At 40.1% G+C, this 13,686-nt stretch overlaps 2 protein-coding genes across 2 annotated transcripts in view; both read left to right on the top strand.

Moving 5' to 3' along the window:
- Positions 1-11,319, top strand: part of LOC107744024 (anoctamin-7) — a 29,084-nt gene extending 17,765 nt beyond the window's left edge. The window contains exons 15-24 of the mRNA XM_016557483.1: positions 5,916-6,018; positions 6,099-6,210; positions 6,284-6,338; positions 6,556-6,653; positions 6,752-6,906; positions 7,842-8,047; positions 9,639-9,775; positions 10,504-10,594; positions 10,889-11,008; positions 11,148-11,319. Of these exons, the coding sequence (XP_016412969.1) occupies positions 5,916-6,018; positions 6,099-6,210; positions 6,284-6,338; positions 6,556-6,653; positions 6,752-6,906; positions 7,842-8,047; positions 9,639-9,775; positions 10,504-10,594; positions 10,889-11,008; positions 11,148-11,285 (1,215 nt within the window). The 3' untranslated portion in view covers positions 11,286-11,319. The remainder of the gene's footprint in view (positions 1-5,915; positions 6,019-6,098; positions 6,211-6,283; positions 6,339-6,555; positions 6,654-6,751; positions 6,907-7,841; positions 8,048-9,638; positions 9,776-10,503; positions 10,595-10,888; positions 11,009-11,147) is intronic.
- A 538-nt stretch (positions 11,320-11,857) lies between these two features.
- LOC107744037 (E3 ubiquitin-protein ligase RNF168-like) overlaps positions 11,858-13,686 on the top strand; it is a 13,059-nt gene continuing 11,230 nt past the window's right edge. The window contains exons 1-2 of the mRNA XM_016557507.1: positions 11,858-11,866; positions 12,436-12,636. Of these exons, the coding sequence (XP_016412993.1) occupies positions 11,858-11,866; positions 12,436-12,636 (210 nt within the window). The remainder of the gene's footprint in view (positions 11,867-12,435; positions 12,637-13,686) is intronic.

The raw sequence follows: 13,686 nt of genomic DNA, 5'->3' as shown, positions 1-13,686 counted from the left end.
AAAATACTTGTTCATAAATTTGCAATAGGCAGGCTTGCTATTTGACAATGGAGGAACTGTGTTCTTCAGTATATTCATGTCTCTGTGGGCCGTCACCTTCCTGGAGTACTGGAAACGCACAAGCTCCATACTCTCCCACCGATGGGACTGCTCCGAATTTGAAGAAATAGAGGTGATTAAATTGGTTACCGAGTGTCTTAACCTTTATTATTTACTAGTCCTCAAAAAGCAATGCTTTACCTCTCTTGCTTTCCATAATATTTCCATTCTGATGTTAGGAGAGGCCAAGACCAGAATTCACAGCACTGGCACCCATGACGGTTCGTAATCCTGTGACTGGGGCTGAAGAACCCTATTTCCCAGAGACTCAACGACTGAGTCGTACTCTAACTGGTAATATGGTCATCATTCTAATGGTTAGTCAATGGATTTCCATCTCACATCTGTTGAGAAATTTTCAGTAATCCCAAAAAATTCTAAATCATTATCGTCATGATTCAATTTTATTCTTTGTGCTTGCAGATTGCCATTGTTTTGATTTTCCTAATAGCCATTATCCTGTATCGAACTATCCTAAGCATTATTATCTACAGATCGCAGAATGCCTTCTTCATATTTTCCGTAAGTTTCTTTTCATTTCTTTTGATACCTGACCAAATTATCTACATAGTGAATAAAGATTATGAAGTGACTGTTGCTCTTTTAGATTAGATAATTTGCATGTACATGTACATGGAAATTTACATTAGCTAATACTTATATTCAAAATAACTTGAAAATCCTTGTGAAAAAGAAGTACACTTTTAATAAGAGTACTCATTATGAAAACAATATACTTAATAAATGAAAAGCTGAACTTCAGAGTGCCTTTTTACTTGCTTAAGTAGGACTTAAGTACATCTTTATATATAAATTCATAGTTACTTATATTAAAATATGGTTAAAGTATACTGAACTATAAACTAAAATATACTTTAACACCATTGCTATTGAAACTTGTGTGTCGTGTTTAAAACATTTGAATTACACATTTATAATGAAGAAGCTGCAATTTAGTACATTTAAAATACATTAACTTTAAATGTAATATCAAATGACACACTACAGTTAAAATTATAATAAAGCACTTTACATGTGCTTTAGTATGTTACTCAACACATCAAAATAATTGTATTTATTTAAAGAATGACTAAAGATTTTTACACCATGTGAACAAATGAATTAAAATGTACTTTAAAGTAAAATATTAAATTTGACATTATTATTACAAAGTGCATTTTTAAAAGTGTATTTAAGTTTGTTAGAATTTGACACACCTTACAGGTGCACCCTAGACACAGCATCAGTGATATAACCTGGGGTCATAGGGTGTTTCGGCTTTTTCAACATCATACACCCTAGCCCAGGTGACCCAGCCAGGGGAGATCAGTCCCTGACTTGTGTCTAGGTAGCTTGTGTGGTCCATGGATTACCCCTTTTGATCCACAGTCATCTAGATGCCTTCAAGGTAGCATTTATGATGTTCCTGAAGGCTTTCTTCTTGTGCAGTCCCCTGATTCCCAAGAGCTTGTGGGCCCTGCAGAGCGACTGGCCTGCCTCCCCTCGGCAGCCAACCTCGATAGGGAGGCAGCAGGTCTTCTATCCTCTGCTACGGCATTCACCTGCCAACTTCTCGTACTTGGCCCTCTTCTGTTCAAATGTCTCTTCCATCTGGTCTTCCCAGGGCACTGTCAATTCCGGTAGAACCATCTGCCTTGATGGTTCTGAATAAAGGACCATGTCAGGCCTAAGCGTGGTCGTAGTGATGGTTTCTGGGAATTTGAGCTGCCTTCCCAGGTAAACCTTTATCTGCCAATCCTGAGCTGTTGCCAGAAGTCCCCCTGTTGAGTTCCTGCTCTGTGTTGGTTTCTCTCCATCCTTGACAAATTCGATTGAGCGCTGTGCTGGCTGCTGGTGCTTGCTGAGAGAGATCTCTGTGCTGATGGTTCCTGCAATGACCCTTAGCACCTGGTCATGGTGCCACCGATAACATCCCTCTCCCAGGGCTTAAGGGCAGCAGCTTAATATGTGTTCCAGGGATCCTCTTTTTTTGGAATAGGAGGCATGCAGGGGTGTCTTTTCAGGCCCCAGGAGAAGAGTTGTTTTGGGCTGGGGAGTACATTGTATACTGATTGGATAAGGAACTGGATCCGGTGTGGCTCTGCTTTCCACAACTCAGCCCACAAGATCCTTCGATCCATCACCTGTTCCCATCGAGTCCATGCCCCTTGATGTCACATCCCCACCATCCTGCTGATACATCTTTCCTCCACCCCTGCTCGGATTTCTTCTTGGACCAGTTGACGCGTGTCCTTTCCCCAGGCCTTGTCATATCAAGGTTTATGGTTACAACAACGCCCTGCACGTCCTGATACCACTGTCTCCACCAGCACACTGTGCTTCACCCTGGTCGACTGCCTCCTGGGCCCTCCACTTCCTTCCTGTGAAAGACTTTGGTGTCAGTGGATTCTCTGTACAGCATCACCTCTCTTGATTGGGAAACCATGAACTCCTCCGACAGATTACTGTTGGGGAGTTGTAGCTTGCTCTTCCTCCCATACAAGGCTATGCTGCTGATGCTGCGAGTGAGACCTAACCACTGCACGAGTGGATTCTCTGTACAGCATCACCTCTCTTGATTGGGAAACCATGAACTCCTCCGACAGACTACTGTTTTTGGAGTTGTAGCTTGCTCTTCCTCCCATACAAGGCTATGCTGCTGATGCTGCGAGGGAGACCAAACCACTGCACGGAAAGTGGCTGATCTTCCTCTCAAAGCCCTCAACGGTGGTTAAGAGGACGTCGTAAATCCAGCAGTTGCCAGAGGAGTCGTGGCAGGTACACTTTCTTTAAGTACACTTAAAAAAATGGCCCTTTATTTCATTAAAATTATCTATAAATGCATCCATCCATCCATTTTCCGCTGCTTATCCGGGACCAGGTCATGGTGGCAGCAGGCTGAGTAAGGATGCCCATACGTCCTTTTCCCTGGCCATTTCCTCCAGTTCATCCAGGGGGATCCCAAGGCGTTCCTAGGCCAGTCGAGAGATATAATCCCTCCAGCATGTCCTGGGTCTGCCCCAGGGTTTCTTCCCAGTTGGACATGCCAGAAACACCTTCATCAGAAGGCATCTGGGAGACATTGTGAACAGATGCCAGAACTGCCTCAACTGGGTCCTTTCAACGATCCTCTCACGCATGTCTGAGCTTCGCACCCTGTCTCTTAGGGTCAGCCCAGACACCCTGCCGTCTCAATTAGTTTCAGCCGACTGTATCCACGATCTCATTCTTTTGGTCGTTACCTATAGCTCATGACCATAGGTTAGGGTTAGAACATTGATCGATTGGTAAATTGAGAGCTTCACCTCCATGCTTAGCTCTCTCTTCACCATGATGGCCTGGTACAATGACCGCATTTACTGCTGCCAACACACTGATCCACCTGTTGATCTCATTTACCTACACTCACTCTTGAACTAGACCCTGAGGTACTTAAACTCCTCTAATTGGTGAAGCAACTTACTCTCTATCCGAAGCGAACAATCCACCCTTTTCCTGCTGAGAACCATGGACTCAGATTTGGAGGAGCTAACAGAAGCAGGATCATTTCAAGAGACAGGGATGTTCGATAATCAATCAAATTGTCCTTTCTAGCACTCTGGCATATGCTTTCCTAGGCAGGCTGTGGAGTGTGATCCCTATATGTGATTGGAACACACCCTCCAGTCCACTTTTTTTAAAAGTAGGAACCACCACACCTGTCTGGTAATCACCAGGCACTGTCCCAGATTCCCACACAATGCTGAACAGATGTGTCAACCAAGACAGCCCAACTTCATCCAGGGCCTTCAGCATCTCATGGCGAATCTCATCCACCCCCAGCGCCTTGCCAAATTTTTGACTACCTCACTGACTTCAAGGCATGTCCTCCGGGTTCAGGAGTGTTCCTTCCACCTCCAGACTACATCATCAGGTGAGGTCAGCAAATCCCCGTCCCGACTTACAACAGCCTGGAACAGGTCATGCTCTCCCTGCCTCAGCTGTTAGATGGTTTGCCAAAATCTATGAGGTCAACCAAAAGCCCTTCTCCATGGCTTCCCTAAGCTCCTCCCTCACCGGAATTATTGCTTTCCTTGACCACTACGGCCTTTCTAACCTGCCAATAACTGCCAGCAGAATCGGGAGACCCATAAGTCAACCAAACCCAAAAGGTCTCCCTCTTGTCCTGATGACCTCCCTCAATGCTGGCGTGCACCAGCATGGTCTTTGGGTTGCCACTGCGACAGGCACCACCAACCTCCCAGCCACAGCTCGCAGCAGCCACTTTCTACATTGGAGGCTTTGAACAGGGCTCACTCAGAGTGTGTGTCGCCAGCATCCCCCAGGTATAAGGAAAAGCTTCTCCGTAGGTGGGAAAATATTCCAGACAGGATCCTCAGCCAGATGTTACCAGTTGACCCTCACTATTTTTTTTGGGTTTCCGTCCGGCAGTCTCTCCCTCCATCGTATCCAACTCACCACCAGGTGATGATCAATTGACAGCTCTGCTCCTCTCTTTACTTGAGTGTTCAGAACATACAGCCACAGGTTCAAGGATATGACTACAAAGTTGATCAAAGACCTTTGGCCTAATGTGGTCTGGTACCAAGTACACTTATGAACCACCTTATGTTCAAACATGGTGTTTGTTATGGCCATTCCATACTAAGCACAGAAATCCAATAACAAAACACCACTTGGGTTCAGATCAGGCAGGCCGTTTCTCCCAATCACTCCCCTCCAAGTTTCTCCATCGTCTCCAACATGAGCGTTAAAGTCACCAAGCAAAACTATGGATTCCTCAGGTGGTATGCCTTCCAGAGCCCCACTCAGGACCTCCAAGAAAGCCGAATACCCTGAACTGTGGTTCTGCGTGTAAAGACAGAACACAGTCAGAGCCGTCCCCTCCATGACACAGAGTTGCATTTAGTGGACCCTCTCGTCTACTGGGCTAAACTCCAACACAGTGATGCCGAGTTGGGAACTTGTGAATATTCTCACCCCCGCTTGGCACCGTTCACCCTAAGTGACTCTAAAGAAGGAGAGAGTCCAACCCCTATCCAGGAGTTTGGTTCTAGAGCCAGAGATGTGCGTAGAAGTGAGGCCAACTATATCTAGCTGGTAACGCTTAACCTCCTGTACTAACTTCGGCTTTTCCCCACCAGAGAGGTCACATTCCATATTCCGCAATCAAGGTACAGCCCTTATGGCAACATGTGAGCTCCTCTCCCAGTCCTGGCTCCAGGAGAGGGCCCTGGTATCCCTCTTCTGGTCTTCTGGGCAGGGTCTCACTGTTCTGACTCATTTGTGTCATAGGGGATTATGGGGGGGGATCACTCTTTGTCTGGCCTCTCACCTGGGACCAATTTGCCCAGGGAGACCGTACCAGGAGTCACTGAAGCACTCAAACCCCTCCAAGGGTGGGTCATTAAAATTATATTACAGTATCTGTAAGTACAGTTTTTAGTGTACTTGTTTTTCACAAGGGATGTCCCGCAATGCAAAAGTTCCAAAACTGCCTAGACAAGTTAGATGTAGGAATGACAAAGCAACCATGAAACAGTAGAGGGAGGGTTTAGGAAGGAGTATAGCAAAGGAAAATTAACAGCAGCTTAAAATTTTAGCTGAGTTTTGGAATATAGTAAATTTGGTATGTTGCTTGTTCAAGATGGTCTGCCAGATTAGCCAAACTATCTTGGACTAGCTAGAATTCACCTACTATGATTGAAAAGTTGCTAACACTTAAAGCTGATGTAAAATAATCATTGATTAGATCAGATATTGCAGCACAATTTTTACATAATTTGCTTACTAAGACAGCTTTTTCACCCATGTAGGCTGGAAGGATAGCTAGCCTTACTGGTTCTATGCTAAATTTGCTGGTTATTCTGTTGTTGTCACGGCTCTACACTTACCTGGCCCAAATTCTGACACGATGGGGTAAGCTATTTCATGTTTACACATACTATTTAGGTATTTCTTTATGCAACAGCAAAGTATCATCCACTTCCTTCTATTAGAAATGCACCGCACCCAGACCAAATATGAGAATGCGTTCATCCTCAAGGTCTTCATCTTCCAGTTTGTCAACTTCTACTCATCTCCTGTTTACATTGCTTTTTTCAAGGGCAGGTGGGTAGCTATGCAGAATGAATGCATATATATGAAGATTAAATTTTCATCTAATATTTGATCTGTTCTACAGGTTTGTTGGATACCCTGGAAACTATAACACACTCCTAGGAATCCGAAATGAGGATGTGAGTGTTTACATTGTTGGAAAGCAAATATTCTACCTTTTCACTTGGCTGTCCCTTGTTGGAATAAAACTAACAAAAATTACACTGTCAGTCATATCTAAATACACAATGTTGCAATATTTCCCACACAATCATAAAATGTGGCAAAATGTGCATATTCTGGAATAGGAATAACTCTTACTACTGTGTAACTTGGTTCTGTCCTTGTTTTATGTAGTGTGGTGCCTCTGGATGTCTCATTGAACTAGCTCAAGAACTGTTAGTCATTATGGTAGGCAAACAGGTCATCAGCAACATCCAGGAATTTGTCTTGCCGTAGGTCTTTATGTTCAATGCATCTTCTTAAAGATCTTGTCTACTCATTGTTATATATAAAGACTTAGGCTCAAGATTTACCCCTCTCTTTCCAACAGTAAATTAAAGACATGGTGGCACAGGAGGAAGCTGAAGCCAGCTCCCAGTCAGGAGGTGATTGATGAACCAGACAGGCAGCCAGAGCTCAGCCCATGGGAAGCAAACTATCAGCTGCTGGTGTGTGAGGGGCTGTTCGATGAGTATCTGGAAATGGGTGAGTCCTTATGTTTCTTGTATCTATTTTAGACTGAATTTTAGATGTACAAATATAATATTATTATATTATATATATGTTAAAATAGCTGTTTTATATTTGTAGTTTACTCCTGTGATGTAAAGCAGAATTTTCTGCATCATTACTCAGGTTTTCAGTGTCACGTGATTCTGATTTGACTGATTTGCATGACATTTCTTTTTATTATCAACGTTGCAGTTGTGCTGCTTAATATTTTGTGAATACATTTTTTAATCTATTTCAGATTAATAGAAAGTTCGAAAGATCAGCATTTATTTGAAACAGATTTTTGAAACCATGAAATTGTTTTTTTTTCTGTAATTTTTGATCAATTTAATGCATCCTTTCTGTACAAAATTATTAATTTCTTTTTTTTTTTCTTACTGACCCGAATTCTCTCTTCACACACACACACACACACACACACACACACATATATATATAAAATAATTTATTTATTTTAAGATCTCTTCTGACATCTTCTGATAAGTATCGTGGTCTTCATTCTATTAGAGCCACAGACTTTATCCAGTCAATGGCTTATTAGCTCTGACAGTTCAGCTATTATGATACCAGAAATAATCCCCTTTCAGATTAGTACATTCACATCCGAACTGCTTTAGACTGATTTATGTGCTGTGAATCTTTGTCATTTTATCAGATAATTTCTAATATCCCAGTGTCACGTTCAAAATCCCAATGTGTATTATGTTTTGTTCTTATCGTGGCTTATCATTTTTATTACATTTACAGTATGCCTGTTTAGAAGAGATCAGTTTTAATTTTTTATCTAATTTGCAACACAATATATATTACCATCATATCAAAAACTAAAATTTTGGTGGCTTTCAAATTGAATGCCATTGTCGTTCAGCTCAGATGAAGGCTGATTTTGAAACTCTTTATCTTGTCAGTTCTGCAGTTTGGCTTCATCACCATCTTTGTAGCAGCCTGTCCCTTGGCTCCATTGTTTGCTTTGATAAATAATTGGGTGGAGGTGCGTCTCGATGCCCAGAAGTTTGTGTGTGAGTACCGCAGGCCTGTCGTGGAAAGAGCACAAGACATTGGCATCTGGCTGACCATCCTAAAGTTCATTTCCTACCTGGCTGTCATCAGTAATGTAAGTGTCTTTGTCATTTATAGTGATCATTTGGGACCAAGCACCAATCTGTATGTATCTTATTCTGCATCTGGATGAGAGACAAGAACCGTGAAAAGTTAAACGATTTAGCACAGTGATTAAAGTGTCTCTCCACCCCTCTAGTGCCACCAGCAGTATATTCAATACTTTCATGGATTTTCCTTTAGATAAAACATTTGAACCGCTGGTCAAGAAAGAAAAAAACGTTTTGAATTTTGTCGAAAGCATACATTTTCAAACTTGTCCTGCACAAAATTTAGTTTGTATTATCTTGAGACATGTTGTAAAATGTCACATAGTTCTTTTATAATGTATTAAATCTGATGGTGATGATGCCATACAGAAAATAAGGCTGTAGTTTCACAGCACTTTGACATTAAAGTGTATTCCACTATAGATTACAGAATACATGCTGTAAAATCGAATCTGTAACATATTTCGTTAGATGACTTAATGTAATATAAATACTTTGAAATATTACTCCTAAATTGGCAGAATTTTTATTTGTATTTTTTACAAGTATAACAGGGTTTCTGTGGGTCTTAAAAGGCTTATAAAAATTATTTTAAAAATTCTTAAATAATACTCTTAAACAATAGCAGAAAGTATTAAATTCATAAAGTCATATCATTACATGTACTGCAAAAAATTACTGTCTTGTTTTCCAGTACTGTTATCTGAACATTATCTATCAAGATTCATTTACTTGAGATGCAAATTGAACATATAAAGTCTTGTTTTTTGCATAAAGTGAGTTTATGCTTGAAACAAGAACAAATATCTGTTAGTGGGGTATATTAGAGGTATTCAATCCATAAGCTGCGTTGTAAGTTGTATTTTCACACTTTGAAGTGTTGCCAATACAATTCGTTTTCTGCTCCCTAGACATTTACGTTTAGAGAAGATATTGATGTATTGTGTTCCTGTAGATTTATTCTTAAAATGTTCTTTACTTGGTTTTGAAAAGGTATTAAAGAGTCTTAAATTTACATTCATAAAACCATAAAAACGGAAGAAAACTGCCCTGTGTTGCTTCTCAAGTAAGTTTATCTTGTACCAAGTTTTTTTTGTCAAATGTCTTACGATTACTATTGACTAGTCAGATACCTTTGTCAGGGATATACCATCACTTATGCGCATCACTGACGCAGAATGATGCACTCAAATAATCTGATATTATATTATACATTATATTAAATTAAAGAAAAATGATAGGTTTAACTGCAACTGACTACAGTTACTCATATTTTGTTAAAGACGGCACGCGATGAATGGTCGGGAAGCAACGTGTAATCTGACATGTTTCTTGTCCACGACACGACAAGATTTTAGGAGTCAAAATCATGTAATCTGACACAGTGACTATCGTGACCGACAAAAATATCGTGTAGTCTGAACCGGGCATTACTCCTCAACCCTTGGCACAGTTCTGGGATCAGTCTTACAGTGTGTGTGCCATTGTTCTGTGTGCCAAGCTTATTTACAGCTTTTGATGTCCAACAATTTTAGTCCAAAATAAAGTTAATTAGACAGGCTGCATATCTTGTTTGACGCCTTGATCTTTTGCCAGGCTTTCCTGATTGCCTTCACGTCTGATTTCCTGCCGCGGCTCTATTATCGCTACACTACAGGCAGCATGAGAGGATACATCGACTTCACCCTCTCAGCGGCCCCTGCAAACTTCACCCAAAGCCACATGACATGCAGGTGAAGATCAAACTCTTGATATACCATTTTCTTGATATACTGTTCAATAGTTTGCGGTTGGTATAGGATTTCGAAAGAAGTCTCTTCTGCTCACTGCATTTATTTGATAAAAATACAGTTAAAAACAGTAATGTTGTGATATATGTTTAAAATAACTGTTTTCTATTTGAATGTATTTTAAAATGTAATTTATTGCTGTGATCAAAGCTAAATTTTCAATATCATTGCTCCAGTTTTCAGTGTCACGTGATGCTCCAGAAATCATAATAAGAAACATTTCTGATTATTATCAATGTTGAAAGCAGTTTCGTATTTTTGTGGAAACCACAATACATTTTTTTCAGAATTATTTGATGAATAGAAAGTTCAAAAGAACAGCATTTATTTTAAATATAATTTTTTTTGTAACAATGTACAGTAAGTCTTTACTGTCACTTTTAATGCCAAGTAAAAGTATTTTAGAAGTAGTCTTAAAAGTATAAAAGTACTCTTTACAAAATCATACTAAGCCCAAACTTTTGAATGATAGCCTAATGTATATATTTTTATAAAATGGGATGTGCATACAAAGATGTACCACTCTAAAAAACACCTAGAAATTTCAAAATCACATCACTAAGTAGTAGAGGTAGCTGCTCTTTGTGTCGGGGAACATCCTGGCTTTTCATGTTGAGATATGTAAGGTTAGAATGACAAAGAGGCTGATTAAGAGCGTTTTTTTTTTTCAGATATCGAGGCCTCAGGGATGATAAAGGACAGCCCACACAAGATTACTATCATCTGCTGGCCATTCGACTGAGTTTCGTCATTATATTTGAGGTGCACAGTAGTACTAGTTTGAGCAAACATCCCTTTTTTAACTTTGCATGTACATTTGTTCTGAAAATGGGCGCATGATGTTACTTCCAAAAACTAAAAACATTTAGTACAGTACATAAAATATACTTTACTATGAAATTACTACTAAAAGTAATATACAAAAGTTTAGTTTTTTAGTATATAGTTGAAGAGTTTTCAGTATAAAGTGCCTTACGATAGATTTGATATAGATGATTATAAAATGAAGACCGCACACAATTTTAAACATCAATGCTGTTGTTGTTGTTTTTTCAGCATGTTGTTCTCCTGATTGGTCGTATTATTGACTGGATGGTGCCAGATATTCCAGAGGAGGTGGAAATTAAGATCAAACGAGAGCATTACATGGCCAAAGAGGCACTGGCTGAAAATCAGGTGAGACAGAATATATTATATTATCATTAATAGCAATACCTATTATTCCAATCTAATAATTAAAGCATTTTTAAGTGTTGGACCGCTGTATATTTTTCTCTGTTTTCTTGCATATTGTCCCTCATGTCGTTCTCTCCAGTCATTGAGTAGAACCGTTCTTGAAGAAATGGAGAGGCAAGTCTCTGAGCTGCGATACAGAGGAAGAACACAGAGTCCTAACAACATCTCGTCTCCCTCCAGTCCGTCTCCTGAACATGAAGACAAACCTACACTCTGATATTTGACTCTTTTTATAAACCATTCAACAATGTATAGATGTTTTTGTAAACTGTTGCTGTTGAAAAAACCAGCATATGCTGGTTCGGTATGTTTTGACGCTGGGATGCTGGGTTAAGCTGGTCCTTTGCTGGTCCTTTTGCTGGTTTATGCTGGTCATGTGCTGGCAAAGGACCAGCTTAAACCAGCAAAGGACCAGCATAAACCAGCAAAGGACCAGCTTAAACCAGCAAAGGACCAGCATAAACCAGCAAAGGACCAGCTTAAACCAGCAAAGGACCAGCATAAACCAGCAAAGGACCAGCTTAAACCAGCAAAGGACCAGCATAAACCAGCAAAGGATCAGCTTAATCCAGCATCCCAGCGTCAAAACATACCTAACCAGCATATGCTGTTTTTTTCAACAGGGTATTGATTATTAATAACATAACTTTTGTCCTTTCATGATGAACTCAATGAAATCAATCATTGTGAATCACTGTCTCACATTATAATATGTTGACAATAGTATGCTGAACATACTTGGATTATAATATTTTAAAAAAAAGTGACCAAATAGAAATGTCCCTTATAATGCATAGTGTAAGTGATTTGGGATGCAGTCGTTCACGTTTCATTGATGAGTGTAACAGTAGTTCCCTCTGCTGGTCAAAGGATCGTACATGAATGAATACATCTAATGCAGGAGCTTTCAACCTTTGCAGTCCCATTAAATCTCCTTTTCCATGCAAATCCTGCTGTATATTGCTGTGTTCAAAGCTGAATTTTCAGCATCATTACTCAGTCTTCAGTGTCACATGATCCTTCAGAAATCAGTCTAATATGCTGATTTACTGCTCAATAAACTTTTTTGATTATTATCAATGTTGAAAACTGAAAATTCAAAAGAACCGCATTTGTTAAAAATATTAATCTTTTTTAGATTATAAATGTCTTTACTGTCACTTTTGGTCAATTTAATGCATCCTTGCTAAATAAAGTATTAATTTCTGATCTGAAATTAAAACTGACCCCAAACCTTTGAACAGTGGTGTACAATTGAAGACTTATTTCAAGTATGAATTAAATTTTTTAATTTTTTTATTGTATGCACATTGTCAATTAGAGTGAATAAAATCTTAATTTGTTATTTATGTTGTGTTGTGGTGAAGGGTCATGATCTCATTTCTTGTTTTGAACAGCTGGTGGAGGAGAAGCGAGCTCTAGAGGAAGCCGAGAGGAGGGCCAGTGAGGAGTACATCCAGCGGCTGCTGGCTGAGGAGGAGGAGCGCATGGCGGAGGAGAGGAGGAGACGGGAGGAGCAGCAGCTGGAGAACGATGAGAAACTGGCCAGACTGCTGAGCCAAGAGCTGGTGAGCTCACACGTCACAGACATGCAGAGTCACGCAGGACTGTTTATCATGATTATGTTTAATAACATGTCAAAACACCAATAAAATCATTCGGACTGTCTGAAGACAAGTAAACAATCTCATTCCATGTTCTCGGTGTTTACACACACTGACTGCGTTTGACAAGCTCAAGCTTCAAACAAAGTAGTTTGCTGTATTTTATGCTAATAACTACAAAACAAAACTGGATGCCAATAGGGCTGGGTATCGTTTGGGTTATTTTCGATACCGGTGCCAAATCGATACTTTTAAAACGGTTCCGGGCAGGTGGCAATGGTCGGAGATTCAGCGGGAGTGGGATTAAGAAAACAGCCGAATCCCGGAGATTTTGGGCAATTAAGAAATCCCGGCCGGACGCATTTTTGTACGTCCAAAAAGAGGACATGTCCGGGGAAAAGAGGACGTATGGTCACCCTAATTTATAATCCATTGCTAATCGATGTATTCTTTTTAAAGTAGCATATGGAACATATTTTCTGCCTCATTCTGTGACAAGAAGCCACATCAGATCACTAAAGGTTGATAAGCAAAATAAATGTAAAATGTCTAATGTTTTCAAATGGAGAAAATAAATAAAGGACAGCAATCATACATGCCAATCCGTGGTTGGATTTCCGACACGGCTAATCGTAAATCATCTTACACTGTCAATAAGCGTGACCAGGGTTGCCAGGTTTTCACAAGAAAACCCGCCTAATTGCTACTCAAAACTAGCCCAAAACTACAAAACGCAGCAAGTGTTAAAGTAGCCCAGTTTCGCGGGAAAACCACGGACTTGGCAACACTGATTTGAGCCAACTCTGCTCTAACTGTTGACTAGCAGTGGGAGTCAGATTGCCCCCTAGTGGATGGCTAAAGATTTGTTAACTCATATTCATACATTTTTAAGAGAACGTCTCTGAATTAACTGATGCTCGCGCCCCACAGGTTGAAAACCCCTGCGTTACAGTGCAGCAGCGCATTAGATTAGAACGGCGATTAATTTACCTGTACAATAAGCTGTTTAAAACG

Source organism: Sinocyclocheilus rhinocerous, unplaced genomic scaffold (genome assembly GCF_001515625.1).
Source record: "Sinocyclocheilus rhinocerous isolate Xijiao unplaced genomic scaffold, SAMN03320098_v1.1 scaffold407, whole genome shotgun sequence".
NCBI lineage: Eukaryota > Metazoa > Chordata > Actinopteri > Cypriniformes > Cyprinidae > Sinocyclocheilus > Sinocyclocheilus rhinocerous.
This window is presented reverse-complemented; position numbering and strand designations above follow the sequence as displayed.